The sequence below is a fragment of the Eumetopias jubatus genome, unplaced genomic scaffold (assembly GCF_037043125.1).
Source record: "Eumetopias jubatus isolate StellerSeaLion01/CBP00866 unplaced genomic scaffold, mEumJub1_p1.0 scaffold_7, whole genome shotgun sequence".
Classification (NCBI taxonomy): Eukaryota; Metazoa; Chordata; class Mammalia; order Carnivora; family Otariidae; genus Eumetopias; species Eumetopias jubatus.
Genome location: NW_028274813.1, coordinates 37,257,558 through 37,278,608, shown reverse-complemented (window position 1 = coordinate 37,278,608; position 21,051 = coordinate 37,257,558). Strand labels below are relative to the sequence as shown.

Here is a 21,051-nt window from a genome sequence, read left to right as displayed (position 1 = left end):
GAGAAAGGGGAACCCTCCTACACTGTTGGTGGGAGCGCCTGATTCTTTTTTTTTTTTAAGATTTTATTTATTTATTTATTTGTCAAAGAGAGAGAGAGACACAGAGAGAGACAGAACACAAGCAGGGGGAGATGCAGGCAGAGGGAGTAACAGGCTCCCCGCTGAGCAAGGAGCCCGACGTGGGACTCGATCCCAGGATGCTGGGATCGTGACCTGAGCCGAAGGCAGACGCTTAACTGACTGAGCCACCCAGGTGCCCCATGAAGTGTCTGATTCTTGATTTCAGCTCAGGTCATGATCTCAGTGTCCTGAGATCGAGCCCACATTGGGCTCCATGTTCAGCAGGGTGACTGTTTAAAATTCTCTTTCCGAGGAAAAAATAAAACAAGACAAAATCAGAAAGGGAGACAAGCCATAAGAGACTCTTAAGCATAGGAAACAAACTGAGGGTTGCCGGGGGGGGGGGGGGGGGGACGGGATAACTGGGTGATAGACATTAAAGAGGGTATGCAATGAATGAGCACTGGGTATTATATAAGACTGATGAATCACTGACCTCGACTTCTGAAACCAATAATACATTATATGTTAATTGAATTTAAATAAAAATAAATAAATTTTAAAAATAATAAAACAATAAAAAAATTCTTTCCCCCCTCTCTGCCCTTCCCCCCACACTTTCTCTCTCTCACTCTCTAAAATAAATAAATCTTTAAAAAAAATGTCAATTCTTCTTAACTTGATCTATAGTTATAAAACAATCCTGATCAAAATCCCAACAAGTTATTTTGTGGATATCAATAAATTGATTCTAAAGTTTATATGTAGAGAAAAAGTTGTGAATAGCCAACTCAATATTGAAGGAGAAGAACAAAGTTGGGGGCAAATACTACCCAACTTCAACATTTGCTTTAAGTCTATAGTAATCAAGACAGTGTGGTGAAAGTAGAGACAAATAGATCCATGGGACAAAACAGAGAGCCCAGAAATAGACCCACGTAAATATAGTCAACTGATTCTTAACAAAGGAGCAAAGGCAATACAATGGATAAAAGATAGTCTTTTCAACAAATGTTGCAACTGGACATCCAAATGAAAAAAAAAATCAATCTAGACACAGACCTTAAATCCTTCATAAAAATTAACTCAAAATGGATAACAGACCTAAATTTAAAACACAAAACTAAAACTTCTAGAAGATAACATGGGAGAAAATCTAGGTCACCTTGATTTTTCTGATAACTTTTTAGATACACCAAAGGCATGATCCATAAAAGAAAAAATTAATAAAATGAACTTCAGTAATATTAAAAACTCTGCTCTGTGAAAGATACGATCAAGAGAATGAGAAGACAAGCCACAGACTGAGAGAAATATTTGTAAAAGACATATCTCATAAACGGCCATTACATAAAATATACAAAGAACTCTCAAAATTCAACAAGGAGAAAATTAAAAACTTCATGAGCAAAAGATATGAACAGACACTGGACCAAAGGAAATACTGATGGAAAATAAGTATATGAAAAGCTGTTCAACATCTTATGTCATTAGGGAATTGCAAATTAAAACATTAAGGAGATACCACTACACATTTATTAGGACAATCAAAACCCAAAACACTGACAACACCAAATGCTGGTGAGGATGTGGATCAACAGGAACTCTCATTCACTGCTGACGAAAATGCAAAATGGTACAGCAGCTTAGGAAGATAGTTCAGCAATTTCTAACAAAATTGAACATAATCTTCCCATATGATCCAGCAGTTGCATTTCTTGGAATTAACCCAACTGAGTTGATAACTTACTCCTACACAAAAACCTACACACAAATTTTACAGCAGTTTCATCCATAATTGCCAAAACTTGGAAGCAACCAACATCTCCTTTAGCAGAAAAATAAACTGGTATATTCAGACAATCTAATATTATTGAGCTCCAAAAAGAAGTGAGCTATGAGCCACAAAAAGACATGGAGGAACCTTAAATGCATATTAAACATGAAACAAGCCAATCTGAAAAGGCTACATACTATATGATTCCAACCATATGACATTCTGGAAAATGTAAAAGTATATGGACAGTAACATGATCAGTGATTGCTAGGGGTTAGGGGGGAGGAAGGAATAAATAGGCAGACCACAGAGGATTTTTAAGGCAGTGGAAGTATTCTGTATAATACCGTAATGGTGGATACATATCATTATACATTTGTCCTAAACCACAGAACATACAACATGGACTTCAAGTGATAACAGCATGTCAATGTAGGTTCATCAATTGTAATAAATTGTAATAAATGTACCACTATGGTGGGGGATGTTGGTAATGAGAGAGGCTGTCCGGGGGGGAGGGGGGAAGTTGGCAATCTCTGTATGGAAAAGCTCTGTACCTTCCTCTCAATTTTGCTGTGAATTTAAAATTGGTCTTAAAAGTAAAGTCTATTATCATCTATGCAAACACACTGATAAGAAAAATCAATCAATTCCAAGGTGGACTGGACAGTGTTTCTATGGATTTAATCTAGGAAGATGAAATCTAGGAAAACTAAGAAAAAGAAATATTAAATATTAAATAATCCCTACCTGTACCACTCAAACATTATTTTAAATTATCTGTAGGCTTTAATGAAAAAGTAATGGCAACCAAATTGTATTAAATAGCAATTTCTAACATGCTATATTTGGTAGAGGGTCTGAGATTCAACAGAAGGGAGAAAAAGAGATCAGAAGCTGAAAAAGTCACCAAAATCTACAAGCATAATTAGCTTCTTTAATTTCCAATTCTTGATTTGATGGCTAGATAAGAAACAAAAAATATGCAATCTAAACAATGTATACTCAAACACAATAATTCATGTGGCAGCTTCACAAGCATAATCTGCAAAAAAAAATAATTTAGAAATCATTTTCCATAAATTTCAGAAAACTAAAAATATTTATATATTTCAACTTAGCAATAGCTGTCCCATTCATTTTGTCCCCTAAAACAATGCAAAAGTGATCTTTTCCCCATTTCAATTTGTCATGACCTAGTTTATCATGTTTACCACTTACTAATACCACTCACTATCCTGTGTATCATGTTTCCTAAGTTCACTTACACTACCAAATGGTACATTATCTTCAGCTGCCATATCTTTCTCTGATGCCCTATAATTCAGTTCTCAGTTCCCCCTAGCCTCCCAGAAATCAGGTTCTGAGGACCACCCAGAGCTGCACTCATCTGCACCTACAAAAGAGCTTGATTCTATTCCTTGGATTCCTAGTGACAACATTTTTACCCTGTGTTATGGTTCCTAGGAAATCTGCATTACTTCTTCTCAAACATAACACTTTCCTTTAACGCATGCTGCCTTCTGTGCCTAACAGCTCTTACAGAATCACATATCCAGTTCGTGAATTCCTAGTAAATCAAATTACATTCAGAGAGCACATCAACTGAGACAATCATAAAAATAAAGAGTTATTAAGTCATGCACCCGCATCACGTTAAAGGATTAAACTGCTACTTTCAGATTCATACTCTCCTTCCCAAGCCACCACCAGCGCACTTCATCATTCTTAAGTTTTATGTCATTGTACAATTTACTAAAACCTTGCTAACACTTCATTGCTTCAGGTCAGTGAGCCACTGATATGCACTAAGAGTAATAAAGGATTATCAAGGAGATGGGCCACATTCTTCACCATCACAAGGCTTATAATCAAGCTGAGGAAACAAACATGCACAAATGAAATAATAATATCCCCTCAGATATGCAAAATTTTGCAAGCAAAATTCATTCATATCTCTATTCCCATTTGTTCCTTATAACCACCCTGTGGTGTAAGTAATTAGGTATACCTTTCCTTTTCTTACAGACACAGAAACTGAGAGGCAGAGTAACCGTCCCAAAGGCTCACAACAAACATTTTCTAGGGAAGGCATAAGACCCCAGATCACACAACAAATGGTTACAGTGCTCATGAACACACACAAAGCAACAAAAGAAAAATAACTTTATTTACATTAATGTGTACTCAGGTACATAAATGAAGATAAAATACGATGAAGATATTCATTACAGTTGCTTGGAAATAATCATTTTTTAAAAAACAAGAGGCCCAAAATGGAGTCACTTGTGCTAAGCCCATGTCACCAAACCAAGACTTAACACCAACTTAATTGCAGTTTCAGCCTCTCCCAAGAATCTTAACCAGTCCATCTGGAATTACCTGGTCAGCACTAGTGAGGTAACCCACCTGACAGAACCCCTGCCTTCTAAAGGAAGGTGGCCTTGCCTGAAATAACCCACTCTTTGCTAATAATGTCCTCGTCTTGCCCCCTTCTGTCTATAAAAGTCTTCTATTTTGTACAGCTCCTCAGAGCTCCTCTCTGTTTGCTAGATGGGATGCTGCCCAACTCATGAATCATTGAATAAAGCCAATACGATCTTTAAAATTTACTCAGTTGAATTTTTTTAACATAATGTAGGAAAGTTTCCCTGAAGAAGTATGTTCCAGAAAGTTGGATGTCATGTAACAGACAATACAGAGCTGACCCACAGGCACTGAACCAGAAGGAAGTCAAAAATGCATAAAATAATGTGAGCAAAGAAACTGGTAGACATGTGGATATATCTAAATAAGTATTGAAATTAAATAAGACAACAATATAATAGTTAAAAGGGAAAGTTAAAAACAACATAGAAGCAAAATACAAGACAATAATAATTTGAAAGATCAGAAGATGAACAGAGGTCCTTGAATTAATTAGGAGAAGGGTAAAGATACTAATAAGCCACATATTGATGCTAAAAATGTTAAGAGTAATCAATGAGGGGCTCCTGGGTGGCTCAGTCATTAAGCGTCTGCCTTCAGCTCAGGTCATGGTCCCAGGGTCCTGGGATCGAGCCCCGCATCGGGCTCCCTGCTCAGCGGGAAGCCTGCTTCTCCCTCTCCCACTCCCCCTGCTTGTGTTCCTTCTCTTGCTGTGTCTCTCTGTCAAATAAATAAATAAAATCTTTAAAAAAAAAAAAGAGTAATCAATGAACAGAAAAACTTCCAAACTAGTGGAGGGAATCCAGGAGATGAGAGAAAAAAATCCAAAAGATGGAAGAAAAGAAGAAAAAGGAAATAAAAACAGAGAAAAGCAAAGAAAGGCATTTTAAAGTAGAAAAGAATATGCTCAAGTAAATCAAAATGCAATTAATCTCGATAAATATACATAGATTAAGCTTGTCAGTTAGACTCTCAGAATCCATATACTATCTTTAGAAGATACAGCTAGAGTATAGTAATCTATAATAATAAAATTTAAAATATAGAAATATATATACCAAATACTATATGAAAGCTAATTCAGCTCTATTAGAATCAAGCCAAATAGACCTTAAGCAAAAACAATCAATAGGGACAAAGAAAGTGAGAAAATAATGTTGAGGAAATCTCCCAGACAGGATAGCAAAAATAGAAAGTGCTGGAAAATAGGAGAGAAGAGAAAAAGAAAATTAGAGGACTAGTCCAAAAGGTACAATATCTGAATGAAAGGAGCTCTAGCAAGAAAAAAAAAAGTGGGGGAGAAGGGTGGAGATAATCATCACAGGAAAAAGAAATTAAGACATAAAACGTGCTTCTCCAGATTGAAAAGGGCCACCATCAGTGCCCAGCCAAACTGATGAAAACGGACCCCCACTAAGGCATATCATCAGAAAGATTCAGAACCCCGGGTTAGAGAGGATACATCAAACTTCCAAAAAGAGCACAGGTCACATGTAAAGGGTCAGAAATCCTAATTATCTCTAGCCTAGAGTATTATAGTTAGCCAAAGTCAATCATGTGGCAGGGGGGAGTAAAGAGAGATTTGTTTAAGAAAATGATGTTGATCGAATATTGCTCGCACCAATGTAATGAGAGAAGATGTAGACAACTGGCAGAGAGCTTAGTGTTTGAATTAGTGATAAGTACAAAAAACTAAGCAAACAATAAATCCAGCTATTTATCAACTCTGAGGAAAGTGCAGAAAAACAATCATAGCATGTTTAAGGTTCCACCATAAGTAGCATATTTTTAGTCATAATGATATTTATTGACCCAAAAGAATGATATACCTGTATTGTGAAAATGAGGTGATGAGAAGAGTGCATGGACATAGTAAGGGCTAGAACCTCAAATCTCAGTCTTTGACTGACAAGTCAAAGACAAGGCCTAAAACTGAAAAACCAAGAGGTAGGTACATAATCTTGTTGTTTGCTGACGTGGAAGCAAATAATAAAAGAATCCCCTAAACAATTTGAAAGTGGTTGCCTCTGAGGCCTTTTTTTCTTTTTTCTTCAAAATGAGATACTGTCAGTCATTCTTCATAGAAGTTTTACCAACTTATAGTCCCTTGAGCAACGTATGAGTGCCCGTACCATCACTTTATCAGTTCGGGTCCCCTACGGAGTGCTGCCAAGTCAGGGTTAGAGGTGTAAGTTTTACTGAGCTAAAGGTCTGGGAAAGATAAGGGAGGAGGGAGGGGCCTTCAGACCAAAATGCGGGTCTCACGTGAGTGAAGGGGTATGGGGTAGAAGAGCCTCAGACCACAGTACAGGTAAATGGGGAGCCCCAGAGCAAAAGTTACTCAACAGAGGAGTCCTGCATTGAGAAGGACTAGACTAAATTATAATATTGCCCCCACTCTTAATTATTGGCTAAAAGTAGCCTTGGGGAAATATGGCCTCAGTGTGTGAACTGCAGCAGATGAGAAAATGCAGCAGTTGTCAGTCACACACACACACACAAAAAAAGCCTGGGGGCTGGGGGGATGGGTTAGGCCGGTGATGGGTATTAAAGAGGGCACGTATTGAATGGAGCACTGGGTGTTATACGCAAACAATGAATCATGGAACACTACATCAAAAACTAATGATGTAATGTATGGTGATTAACATAATAAAATAAAATTTAAAAAGCCTTTATTTATAGCATTTTAGGCTTTCTAAGTGTAAATACTCCCATTGCGGTCAGTTTCAAGCTACTAGTGTGACAGTGTAATGACTCACCAAATGAATGCTGAGTTTGGAAAAGATGCTAACAATTGGCTTTCCCAAACCAAGAGCAGGTTCCAGGAAGCTATGAACTGTGCTCCAGACATCAGGTTTCCATGAAGGATGAGCTAAGCAGTGCACCTTCTTAGCTACTATACTCACCAACCTAGTGTGTTAACAGAGTTTTCACTGCAACACTGTGCTAAGTGAAAATGGTATGTCGGTGTAGTTTGTAATTTTACTCTGCATTTTACTTAATATGCATGAGGCTGAGGATCTCTTGTTACATTTATATATTATGTTAAATGCGTTTATTATTTTGTAACATATTTAGTGTATTTTCTATGAGCTGAGCCAATCTTTTGATTACTGTTATTAAAATCCTTTTATGCCTATGTTCTAAATAACTGAAATCTTAATATATTGATCTTAATATTTTAATTCATATAGTAAATGAAATACAAATACTGCTTATCATCTCATCATATTTCACATTTTCAAAATTAACTCCTTTCAGAGTTAATTCACCCTTCAGAGTTATTCACCCTTCCAGAGGGTAAATAGGAAAGAAATAAATGTACCTTTATTTTTTTTCTCTTTTTTTTATTTTTTATTGTCATGTTAATCACCATACATTACATCATTAGTTTTTGATATAACTGTACCTTTAAAAGCAAGTGCAAATGGAATCTAACATTAGGAAACTATTTACTATAATTCCTCCTTTTTCTGTAATTTTTAAAGTAACGTATACAGCATCAAAACACCATATCTACACTTAACTTTCAGGGAAATCGTTTTTTTAATATTATTAAAGTTAACTGAGTGTAGAAATTTTATGCGGAAAAAGTCACTGAATAGTTTCTATCTACCTCCCAACATACATAGAGTAACAACAACAATATAGTAGAGAATTTTCCAACTGAGCAGTCTACAAGGACAGAGTAGAATCTTTAGGGAAATTAAGTTTGTAATATTATCATTATGAACACATTTTAATAATAGATGCATTCTATATTGACTCATTTTTACATTATTAGTTGAGATTATTGGTTGCATCCTATCAGCTTGCTATAGCAAGTTGGAAATCATCCACTATTAAGTTAAAAGCTACGAAACTCTGGATGAAGTGTTCTTTTAAGATATTACACATTTTTAGGGACACCTGGGTGGCTCAATTGCTTAAGCATCTGCCTTCAGCTCAGGTCATGATTCCAAGTTCCTGGGATCGAGTCCCACTTTGGGCTCCTTGCTCAGCGGGGAGCCTCCTGCTCCCCCTGCTTGTGTGTGCTCTCTCTCTGACAAATAAATAAATAAAATCTTTTTTAAAAAAAAAGATTTTACACATTTTTAGTATTCTTTTTAGATTAATTTTTTTAGAGAGAGAGTGTGTGCAAGCAGGGGGAGGAGCAGAGGGAGAGAGAAAGAATTCTCAAGCAGACTACCCGTTGAGTGCAGAGCCCGATGCAGGGTTCAATCCCAGGACCCTGAGATCATGACCTGAGCTGGAACCAAGAGTTGTCTGCCCAACCAACTGAGCCACCCAGGTGCCCCCCACATTTTAAGTATTTCTAGTTGTGCAGGTAATACTGAACGAACAGGACCTTGAACTAGACCAGACATCAGAAGTCATCCAATATAGTCTCTAACCACAAATGTACTTAGACAAAATTTAAAACAAAGGCTATAAAGAAGAAACCAAACAGGCAAAAATTTGAGGATTTTCCATAAAAGGTTGGTTTTTTTTTTTTCATGTTAATTCAAGCACTGCTACCATTTTTATCTGGAAAGAAGGAGTCAAAAGATCTATGGATGCAAAGAATGCTACTGTTTTCCAAAGAAAATACATCTATTTCATCTCTCTTAATCAATTACCTAATTCATAACTGTATTTGACGCCCAAATGCTCTGCTTTTCTTCTGTTCCACCTCCTCCAACCACAACCTCCACTTCTTCAAACCACAACTTCGAACCACAACCACTGTCTTAGTAATTGGTATTATCAACCAGAAATCAAGAAGAAGAAGCAGATGAAAATTAAAGTCATTGAATATTATAATTTACAGCAAGTAGGGTGAAGGCTGAAAGTGGTGGCTAAAAAGAAGTTTGGATTGGGGCGCCTGGGTGGCTCAATCGTTAAGTGTCTGCCTTCGGGGGGCACCTGAGTGGCTCAGTCAGTTAAGCGTCTGCCTTTGGCTCAGGTCATGATCCCAGGGTCCTGGGATCGAGCCCCGCATCGGGCTCCTTGCTTTGCGGGGAGCCTGCTTCTCCCTCCCCCATCCCCCTGCTTGTGTTCCCTCTCTCTTGCTGTGTCTCTGTCAAATAAATAAAATCTTTAAAAAAAAAAAAGTGTCTGCCTTCAGCTCAGGTCATGATCCCAGGGTCCTGGCATTGAGTCCTGCATCAGGCTCTCTGCTCAGCGGGGAAACTGCTTCTCCCTCTCCCACTCCCCCTGCTTGTGTTCCCTCTCTCACTGTGTCTCTCTCTGTCAAATAAATAAATAACATCTTAAAAAAAAAAAGAAGTTTGGATTATCTGTAAACTCCTTTTATCTTAATTTTCTCAAAACATACGATCCACAGTACTCAGAAAAAAAAAAAACTTACCTCATCCACATTTTCAAAGGCATTGATGATGTCGTAAGGTAAACAAGACAACAGATCGATCACAAACCAAGTTTTCAGATAGTTCATCCTTATCAGCTTGGGGTCAGAAATGACCTCTCCACCAGGTCCCACAAAGGTCGTGTGAAAATTTAAAACAATGTCAACCAGAAAGATAACGTCCACCACACTGTCCAGCACCAGCCAGGCTATGTTGTTCTGCTTCGTTTTGAAGGAAACGTTATAAGGAACCATAATGGCGGTGTAGAAGGTAAGAATTAAAATCACCCAATCCCAAGTAGTTTTAAAAGCACAATAGTGTAAAATAATGTGTGGTGGCGTCTTTGGCGCTTCTTGTTTATACTGAGGAAGGATATCTGATCCCAGCTGAAGAACCTAAAAGAGAGACAATGTGTATATAAATGACTTGAACATCTTTGCACAGTTAGTAATGAATTCAAACTTACTGGAAGTCAAACCACAGCGAATTTTTCATGACTCCTGGTTTCAAGACCAGTCAGACCCTAAGGTTTTGTCTCCCTCTTCTGAGTTGTACCAAAGTTTGTTTAAAGGAAGTTAATCTTTCTGCTGTTCTACCTGGCTTTCTCTCCAGGGGCCAACTGTTGGTTCACAAACTGGCCCCCAAACACCAAGGGCAAGGAGAGAACAAAGAAAAGGGCAGACCACTCCAGATCGTTAGGTGGCAGTTTAATAAGCAAGGGGACATACTTACAAGGCTTGTCACAGGAAATGGTAAGACAAGTAGACCTCCGCACCCACCTACCAGAATCTTAAAAGCTTAATAGATACCCTAACTGGATCCAGTCACATACACAGTCCAAATGGTCTCAACAACATCCTACTCTTTCAAGGCTATGTCCTTGAAAATGGCTCCCACTGTGGGAATGGTTGGCAGAGTGTATATTCCAAGGACCAGAATGAGGAGCCTCCGATTGCCTGGGTCCAGTTCCGGGGTCAGCCAGCAGTCATATACTCTCAATAACTTCCTCCAACACCAACATTGATCCACAGCACGGCTGGACATCCACTTCTGGGATTGCTTTCTGTACACTCACTTGCAAGCCTGCCTAAAATCACACATCTCTGATTGTCCAACAGTTATTTGGGTGACTCACCGTTATCCATTTTTCACACATATTTAGCACCTCAGGGAGCATAACTTTGATTCTGATGGCCTCGCTGAACCCCAGGACCACACTGTTGGTGATCTTGCTGTTGAGTGGGACTCAGCAAGGGCCCTAATGAGCGGCATAGTGATAACAGGGTTGTAAGTGTTATAGCCTGCTTCTTCCTTTTCTCCCTTCAAACAGGACTTAAAGAATTGTGTTTCCTATCCAGATGCATATTTGCTTTGGAAAAAAGAAAATGCTAAATACTCAGGTTTGCTTCTCCATAGCTTTTTGACAGATGGAAAAATTTCACTGCAAGGTTATCTGAACCTTGACTTACTCTAAGCAGGTCTAATTAAAGAGACAAAGGGAAAAAGCAGATGACAGAGCAAGAGTAGAGGCCTGGGCACTGCTGGGCAAAAGTAACAAACACAGAGTTAGCATTGCTTTCCAGGACTTGGAAACTGTGAAAAGGAGTTGAAGGAATAGATCAGAGAGCTCTGTTCCATGCCATCAATGAAGGTAAGGCTAAGTAAATCTATGTGTTAAGGAATTTGTAAATGGGACTTTGATAAATATTTCCAGCAGCTTTGTCATCTTATATACCCAAGTGTTCATCATCTCTAAGACTAATGGGATCCAGAAGGTAGCAGTCAAAAAGTTATCATAAGGTTATTAAATGCATTAAATATTTGAATATAAGAATAGACATAAACAAAAATACCTATTAGCACATAACTCATACACCACAAAACAAAACAAATATACTAGCACTTCTTGAAACTCGACAATTATCCTGAAAACTTTCTCTTGTGCATAGAACTTACATAACTGAAAACTAAGTTTATAATACCCATTATTAATATTTGAAATGTGAAAAACATCACTACTATTCTCAATAGTTGTGTATTATAACTATTGTTGTTTGTTTGGGGGCTATCAGAACTATTTAGAAAGATTTTTATGTATTTATCCTCATTATCAGTGCCCCAGCCATATTTCTCCCATAAGGCCTTAGATTACTTAGCAACAAATTTTCCTACCAAGAATGTAAGCTTCATGTTGGGATAGAGCTTTATGTAGACAGAATCATACATAATCATGGCTTCTCTTTCTCTTTATAGCCACTGATCTATCCATTCCAATTTCACCGTGTTAAACATGAAAATTTTCTTCATAGTCAACCTTAATATTTTACCATCTATATTTACACAGCCTATAGCTGAAGCACAAAGAAATCAGACTAAGAAAATAAACTCAAGTGCCAGGGTGCATTTATGACCTTCATGGGCCCTAGGCATTTTTGCCTTCCTGGACCCCTTTCTCCATAAAAAAAATAAAATAAAATAAAAATTGCATTTTACAACTGCCTTGTTACAAAGAAGAATAAATTATTATAAATCCAACTTTTTTACCTAAAAGTTCCATTTTTCCTTCTACTGTTAATAGAAATTCGGACATCCCATGGACCCCTAAAAATGCTATGGTCCCACACACTGCTTATAGACAAGTTGACCCTGCTCAGCACGCTGGCAGAACATAAGATGTCTTCTCTAGAGATGGAATTGGATCACTCTTGAGGTTAGTATTCCTTAAATCTGGCTACAAACTAGAACCATCGGGAGAAATTTTTTAAACGATGATATATACTCATACCTAGAAATGTGCCCCCACTGACGAAAAATCATCTTGTGCAATCTATGTTTCCAAAACCTTTCCTGAGTGATTATAATGTACAGTCCAAGGTAAAACTCTTGTCTGATATTTCCTTAGACATTCAGGACCCAGCTCTTCAGACAGTGACTTGCATATGTAAAAGGTTCCAGAAATGCTAGGAGAGGGGGAGGAGAAGCCGGCAGAGAGATAGAGGAGGAGCATGGCATCAACCACAAAGGGACACTCATGCTCACACTTTGATCTCTCTCATATGCAGAGCACGACTTTAATCTTCACTCTGACTCTGGGGCGCTTTTATAAAGCAGTGAGTAACAATCCTTCATTTTTGTTGCTAGTCCACTTGTACTTTGAGAAGTGATGAGTCTTAGGTGGAGGGGGATGAAAACACATTTTCGGATTATTTTTGTACCAATACAAACACGTTCTTTCTCGCTGAATATCTGAGAGCACTGACACTGATAGAATCAGAACCAAGGACATGGCATTGGTACAGATATTTATCTTCACCCCTGTAAAAGTGAAAAGCTGAAGCCAGTCAGCAGGAAGTCAGTTCTTGTGGACAACTGATGAACTACCTACAAGGAGACCCAGATCTTTGAAACTGGGAACTGGTTCCAAATGTAGGTGTCCCGATGGCATTGTGATAAAATTTATATGTCTTGGAAAAAGTGAAAACCTGAAGTTCAACAGCAAATCCAAATAGTCAGGTTGAACAAATTATATGACTCTGAGTAAAATTTTTGAAATGATATCCTTCTGCTAACTTGTTGCTTCTTTTGGGTCCAACTTTGGACTACGCGCACATGCAGACAAAATACCTTTTGAAAAATCTCATTATTTCTTCATGTTCTCTGAAATCAAGCCTATGACCTGACAGAAAACAGTTTTGTATTGGAGTCAGGTTTGTGAATTAGAGATGACCAATAAGGAACTATCAATAATCCAAAGGCAATGCAAAAATAAAATAAAATCAGATGGGAAGAAACAGGGGTGAAATTTCCTCAAAAATAAAAGTAAAAAATCACGTGCTATTGAGGGGAAAGAAACTTCCCACTTGATGCAGAAGGAAAAAACCAATGAATGTTTCAGGGTGCAAAGGTAAAAAATCTTCCTCTCTATGGTCCCCTTCCTCTGTTTTTGCCCAGTTGTACAACGGAGAAAAGAAAAACTCTGAATAAGGTATTGTTAAGACCCAGAAGGAATCATGACTATGAAAGTCAGCAGTCACAGAAACATGTCCCTCCACTTCAGCTTGATTTGTAGAAAAAAAGGGACAACTCAAGGGAGAAAAGAAAGCTTTAAAATCAAGTAGTACTTTATAACAAGTATCACTGACAAAGGAAGTTGTATCTAATAGCCTGCTTTAAATCTTGTCCTAATTGTATATTGTTTTTTAAAATATTGTGATTATTATTATTAGTTAATATTTAATTATGTTAATGTCTTGCCTGGGCTTTTAAAAACCTGATTGCACATCTAAGTATTAATCTCTCCCCAGGCTAACAGTGCTATTTAGAGCAGAAAGCCTTCTAAGTCCCCTGTTAGCTATGATCCAAGAAAAATCCAGAGTCCTCCAAATTCAAGGAACAAACTTTACTTCCACACCCTCTCCAAACCAAATTTAATATCTGCCACTAGTTTAGAAAGTTACTCTGGAGCTCTTCAACTCCCTTTTCTCCAGCAGAGCAAACTGATGAACATATATATTTAATTTCATCTTTCTCTTCTTTGGTAAGCTACCTCAGAATATTTTGTGAGTGCCCACTAAGTGCTTAGCCAAGCTTTTGTAGTTGAGTTAGCTTTTGGCATCATTCACACCAGGAAGACAAGTGATGATTACAGAAGACACATGAACAACAAAGCTTTTAGCAGCCCTGGAGTTCTGTCCTCAATTCCTTTTCTCTCTGGTTTCAATATACTTTCTCTGGGTAACATCATCTAGTCCTAGGGCACCAAGGCCTGAAATTCAGACCCAGATATCCCTCCAGAGCCAGACCCAGAAATCCCTCTGCCTTTTTTCTTTTATTATTATGTTATGTTAATCACCATACAGTACATCATTTGTTTTTGATGTTTTGGGTACATCAAAATGATTAATTGTTTGTTGTGTAACACCCAGTGCTCCATGCAGAACGTGCCCTCCTTAATACCCATCACCAGGCTAACCCATCCCCCCACCCCCCTCCCCTCTGGAAGCCTCACTTTGTTTCTTAGAGTCCATAGTCTCTCATGATTCATCTCCCCCTCCGATTTCCCCCCCTTCATCCCTCCGCATTTGAGGCATCTCCACTCGGATTTCCTGTCAGGCACTTTAAACTTAACATGCCCAAAACTGAACTCATTCCCGTTGCCCCCAAACCTTCTCTTCCTTCTATTTGTCATTTTATTAGCCACGGTACTATCTATCCAGTTGTCTTTGACTCATCCTCTTTTTCACATTCAATTCTTATCTATCAACAAATGTGTTGACTCTAATCTTGGAGTGTCTGCTATCTGCCCATTTCCATTTCCGGTTTCCTTGCTTAAAGCCATGGTCAATCTAGCTCATTTACTCTTAGGTTTTCTTAACTAGTTTCCCTATCTACCCATTCAACACAAAGCCACTAGGTTTTTAATCATTTTTGATTAAATCCCTTTTGGTAATCTGATGAAATCTATGGACCCCTTCTTAGAATCAAGTTTTTAAATTAATACAAAAAAACATGGCATTGCAAAGAAAACCATAGGGACTGATCTCCCTTTGAGAGGTTTCTCTAAAGCATAAATGTGATCATATCATTCCCCTGGCACATGGGACACCAACCACCACTGTTTCACTCTACATGACTTTAACCTTTCCTTCACCTGACTTCACCGACACTGAACTCATACTCAAAGTCATCATAGTCTCTCATCTCTGAGCCTTTGCACATGCTGGTCTCCCTGGAAGAAATGACCTGCATCTCTTCTTTACCCATTTCTCATATTTTTCCTTCAAGATTCACTCACCCCAGGTATCATCTCACTCAGGTAAGCCTCCCTAGAGCCCCAAGTCTAGGTAAATGCTCTTGTATGTGTTCCCACTGCACTCTATCATCCTATTTATCATATCCTATTGTCAGTTTCTTCTGCTTGATCTTTAGTTCCTTGATGGTAGAGCCCATTGCTTGTTCATCTTCACATCCTTTGTAAAGTATCAGGCACAGAGAAAACTCTCAATGAGTGTGTGCTGCATACATAAATGGATAAAATGAGTGAACTTCCTATCTCATTTACTCAAAGAAAACCTCACCCTCTACAAATACCACTTGGGATGTCATGAACTAGTTTCTCATTTCAAAAATACGAGAAAATAAAAAGAAACATTTAAAATTTCTATAATTCCATAAGGGAAAAATAATTAGAAGATAAGTACTTGTAAAATAATACCCAGAAATACCTACATTAAATCATTTGGGGGGAAAACATGTACCACCACCACCATCTTGGGAAGGAAGGTTAGTCTCCCACTTACTTCAGCTAATCTTGAATGTTTGTGGACCACCTCTGTTTTATTCATTGGCGTGAGCTGCTGCAAAACACTTCGGCTATTTGTCAAAGCCCGCGTCAATCGGGCAAATTTTGTCCAACCTTAAAAGTAAGGAGAGAAAGTCTCAGTTTTTCACATATAATGAATATGAAACCCAACATTCTTGCTAATATTCAAAGGATCTAAGAAATAGCACAACATTCAGAACTAATAAAAACTATCAATCTAAAGCATTTTATTTCTGCATAAACATCATCACATTTCAAGCGTAGCTATAAAGTAATGAGTAATTTTTATATGTGACCTTTGTGTCTTGCTCATATCTATTACATAGTATCAGTAGCCAAGTTATAGCTGCCCACAAAATTCTGTGCTCCCCCTTGCATTATATAGATTTGTTACTGGAACACAGCTGCCCAGCCATGAATACACTTCCCAGCATTCCTTGCATCTAGCTGTGTCCATGTCCCCAGTTCTCATCAATGGAATAAAAGCAGAAATGAAGTGTGTCACTCCTACACATGTTCATGCCGCAACATAAGAAGCAAGTGAGACTTCTTTACACTTTCTTCCTCTTTCTACGAGCTGGATGCAAGTGACAACAAGGCCCCGGGGAGAGGTACTGAATCAGTGCACAGAAGATTGCCATATGCCAAGGATCACCTGCCTTGGACTGTAAAGTGAGCAAGAAATAGCCTTCTGTTGTGTTAAGCCACTGAAAGTTGGGGGTTGGGGTATTTATTATAGACTAATAAAAACAGTTCTACTGTGCCTTGTGTGCAGATATATACACATAAGAAAATGAAGCCCAATTTTGACAAATCTCACATATTATGGTTCCTATCACACTTCCATCTTTTCCTGTTACATAGAAAAATCTTATTTCTCTCTTAACAACTACAGTGATAGCTAAAGATCCTTCCTTAAATATCTAGAATCCCTAATATTATTTTCTGAAAGAGTAGTAACTTTAACTTCTGGGGGAAAGGGATGTGAATTTAATGAGAAAGAAATTTCTTCTGAGGGCGCCTGGGTGGCTCAGTTGTTAAGGATCCGCCTTCGGCTCAGGTCATGGTCCCAGGGTCCTGGGATTGAGCCCCACATTGGGCTCCCTGCTCAGTGGGAAGCCTGCTTCTCCCTCTCCCACTCCCCCTGCTTGTGTTCCCTCTCTCACTGTGTCTCTCTGTCAAATAAACAAATAAAACCGTAAAAAAAAAGAAATTTCTTCTGAGGCCTCAAATTCCTGTTCTTAAAATAATTAATTTCAAGGAAATGTGAATAAGTAGAGCAAACTAACCATACTCTGGTCCTATCTCAATTATCCTTTCTCTACATATCCCAAAGACTCTAATTTATTAAAGAGTCCATTAAGACCATGTGATAATTTCTATGCTAGTGCCCCTAACTAGGTTATTCGTCACATAACGCCTTAACAAGGAAAACTCCTGCTGGACCCAAGGAAAGACAGTAATGGCAATGATGAAATTTCAAACAATGTGACAAAAGATGAAGGAAGAAATCCTGGACAGACACCCGTCAAATGTCTTTCAAACTATACCAGGTAGATAACATCATACTTTACTACCATTCTTCAGGCTAATTCTGACTTCAGTTAAGCTTTGTATTTCCCTACCAATTCAGCTCCCTCTATGGTATCCAACAAGTAGATTAGAAAATAGGTAAACTGGCATCAATTGGTAGAAGGTCCTTAATTCTTAATTAATGGACTTTATCTTAGTGACTAGAAAGAAAAAAAAAAAATGTTAGGCCTTGAGAATTGTATGTAACCCTAAGGCTAACCCTGTGTAATGTGCTAAAAAATTTTTTTAAAAAAGGAAGCCCCAGATATGCCACCAGCTCTCTAAGAACTTAACATCAATGTAAAAGACCAATATGCCATCTTTATCACCAATCTAGACTCTTCTTCTGAGGACTAGACCTATCTAGTATCTAATCAGCCATTAGCCACCTCTTACTAAGATATTCTATAGGCATCTGACACTCAACATGTCCAAAATTGATCTCATCATCTTCTCCCTCCATCTCCAACTCCGCATCTTTCATGTATTCCTGGACTTGGTGAATGGGCCCATGATACTTCCATTGCCCAAATTAGAAACTTGAAATTTACCATCCTGCTTCACTATTATCTCCACATCCACATATCCAATCACTTCTAAGCCTTATAGACTATAACTTATTAATAAATACTCAAGTTGAATCTCCTCTCTCCATCTCTATATGTCAGTGTATCATCTTCCACCCGAGCCTCTTAAAGACTATACTCTCTTATCTGCTCGCTGACCATATACTCCCCAAGCAACTCTCTACATTGCTGCCAAAGTGCTTTCTAAAGCACACAACTGGTCCATGCCCTTCCCTTATTTCAAACTCTCTAAGAGACCCCTGGAAGTCTTCAGTATAACATTGCATATCCTTGGTATATAGGTCATTTAGTTTCTGATCCCAAAGATTGCTCTGCATTCATCCCCTTCTACTTATTCATATATACTCTGTATTCCAGCCCTACTAAAATCAGTAGCAAATTAAAAGAAAAGAATAAATTTAAAACTAAAATTAAATCTACTAGGAATTCTCTGTACACCCCATGATATTCAGTGCTTCCAGGCTTTCATGCATTTACTGGCACCTCCAGACTCAGTTAAAGCATTATCTCCTTCTGGAAACTTCTCTGATCCACTCATAAGAGAGGTACACTCCTCTGTGCTTGCACACCATAAACTATATACCTCACACGGAACGAGCAACACTAATGCAGTTGTTGATTAACATGTCAGTCACTCTCACTATTGTTCATCTCTCCATATTCAGCACTTTATCAGGGCCTGGCCTAAAACAGGCCATTAATTAATTAAGACTTATTTTTAACTTTAAAAATCAGATTTAAAATAAGCCCCATTTTGTTTTATTATCATTGGGTTTCGTTTGGTTTGGTTTTGCTTTGTTGGGTAAAAGTGGTAAGGGTATCTTCAGATGACAGTAACAATGTTGGCACCTGAAATATTTCTTGTGATCATTTCTCTTTCTTACTTCAACTGGATTTATAATTGCATTGAATATTTCTAGAAACTTACAAGGCAATGTTATACTTATATATAAGTGTGTGTGTATATATATATATATATATATATATATATATAAGCTTCATTTTCCTAAGACAAGTGATGTAACACATCTTAGTACTTCTGAGTACTGGATTTAGAAAGAAGCCCATTTTTATTCCCAGAGTTCAATAAGGTTTATGCAGAAAATATTTTGAAAAAAATTAAAAGAGATATTGAAGGAATAAATTCATTGACATATGGAAAAATACAAATCATCAAATGGCATGCATTCTCTCATTTCCTAGGATAATGGCCAGGGTTAGAGCTTTCTTAGAACTGTTTCAGTTCTAAACAGTTAGCATTTTTTTCAAGACCCCTATACCACCCCTTTCTCCTCACTCTCAGATTACCTTGTCAAATGTTATTGAATAAACAGAAGCCATAAGAAACATAATAGATAGCCCTCAATTTCCCTTCTGTCCCCCCCATCTCAAGACCCACCTGTATGGCACTGATTCTTGCCTGCACCTTTATCATCTCAGAGTAGTAGACATTTGCTCTTTTCTGATCATGCATATGTTCTATTCATGAACATTTAAGTAGTTTCTAGATTTTTCACTATCACTAACAACACCACAGTGAATTTCCTTATGCCTATCCCTTTGTGCCCTTGAACACATTCAGAATTGCCTATGTTATTAACTAAATTAGTTCATTTGATCTGTCACCAACCCCCACTATACAGTCAAACTTTGAAAAAGTAAAGCAGCCATACTGTCTAGGTCAGAGAAAAAAGACACATCAGCAGTTCTAACTTTTCCCAGTGATACATTTACTGATCTCACCTTTACAGAGACCTCACTGGTGTAACTGATTATTCAGCACAGTTCGCTGATGTTACTTAGATGTGGTCGATATGGGGTAATGTGAACAGACAGCTGACTATGAAGAGCCTAGTACTTGCTCTATGAGTTGTTCATGGAATTATGAGAACATTTGTTCTCCTAAAAGCTCAGGATGCCATCTCCTTCTTAATAAAACATTAGTTTAGCTCTACTGGGTTGCAATTAACCTCTTTGTCATGCACTGCCTAATCTTAAAAATAAGAGGAAGTCACAGAGGCAGTTAAATCAATCTATTAGACTGCAACACAAGATTCTAATCTATACGAAAAAAGCTTAGGTAAACAATTATACTCTTGGCCAAAGAGACTACATGGCATAATTACTCATATTTCATCTGTTGTTTCCTCTCTAAAGAAAACCACTGGCTTCCCACAGGGGAAGGTTGCTATTTTTGCTGTTGCTTCATTCTATAAGAATTTTTTGTCTCAATTATTGGCATGAAGATGCCATAACTATTTGGCACAGGATATTTCACACTGTGAGTGGCTTGGCAGTTTTGGAATCTGTTTGAAAATACCGTACAGGATAAATGGGCAGAGATTCTGGCCATCTCTTTTAGAACACATATGGATAATCAACGAAATGGATTTCTTGGCTGTAATTTTTCCCCTTTGTATTATTACAAATGATGAATCAGGTACCATTGACTGATTATCTGAACAACAGTTCCAAGACCTCAGTACCAGGAACAAAAGATAACAAAAATGCTTTGCCCCCTTGAATTATTATCAGTAAATTTCTTGGTTCAAAACAGTTCAATTCTGTCAGAATCAGAGTGTTCTCAACATGTGCTTAATTGCTGTAGGAAAAAAGGTGAGCAGGGTATTAATGTGGCCAAACCACAATAATAAGTTTCCACTGGAAAGGATGAGACAGCATGGTGCAATAGAGAGAACATGGGATTGGAAATCGGTCACACTTTGCATGTCAGCATCTTCAACAGTAAAACAGAGATAATGATACTAATTTTCAGAATTATAGGAAAGAGCAATAAAGAACATAAAGTTCCTGACATATAGTAACTACTCCATCAAAACTGGATTCCTTCCCCTTCGATGGTTTTTACTACCATCCATCATGGTATAAGTCAGAGGTATCACTGACATCACTCAGTGCCATTCTTTTTAAAGGAAAAAAAATCAATCTAGAATG

General features: G+C 37.8%; 1 protein-coding gene across 1 annotated transcript in view; it reads right to left on the bottom strand.

The window, feature by feature from the left end:
- The window catches only part of KCNH5 (potassium voltage-gated channel subfamily H member 5), a 302,764-nt gene that overhangs the window by 224,153 nt on the left and 57,560 nt on the right, over positions 1-21,051 (bottom strand). The window contains exons 5-6 of the mRNA XM_088025032.1: positions 15,915-16,030; positions 9,618-10,010 (exon numbers count right to left, since the gene is read on the bottom strand). Of these exons, the coding sequence (XP_087881158.1) occupies positions 9,618-10,010; positions 15,915-16,030 (509 nt within the window). The remainder of the gene's footprint in view (positions 1-9,617; positions 10,011-15,914; positions 16,031-21,051) is intronic.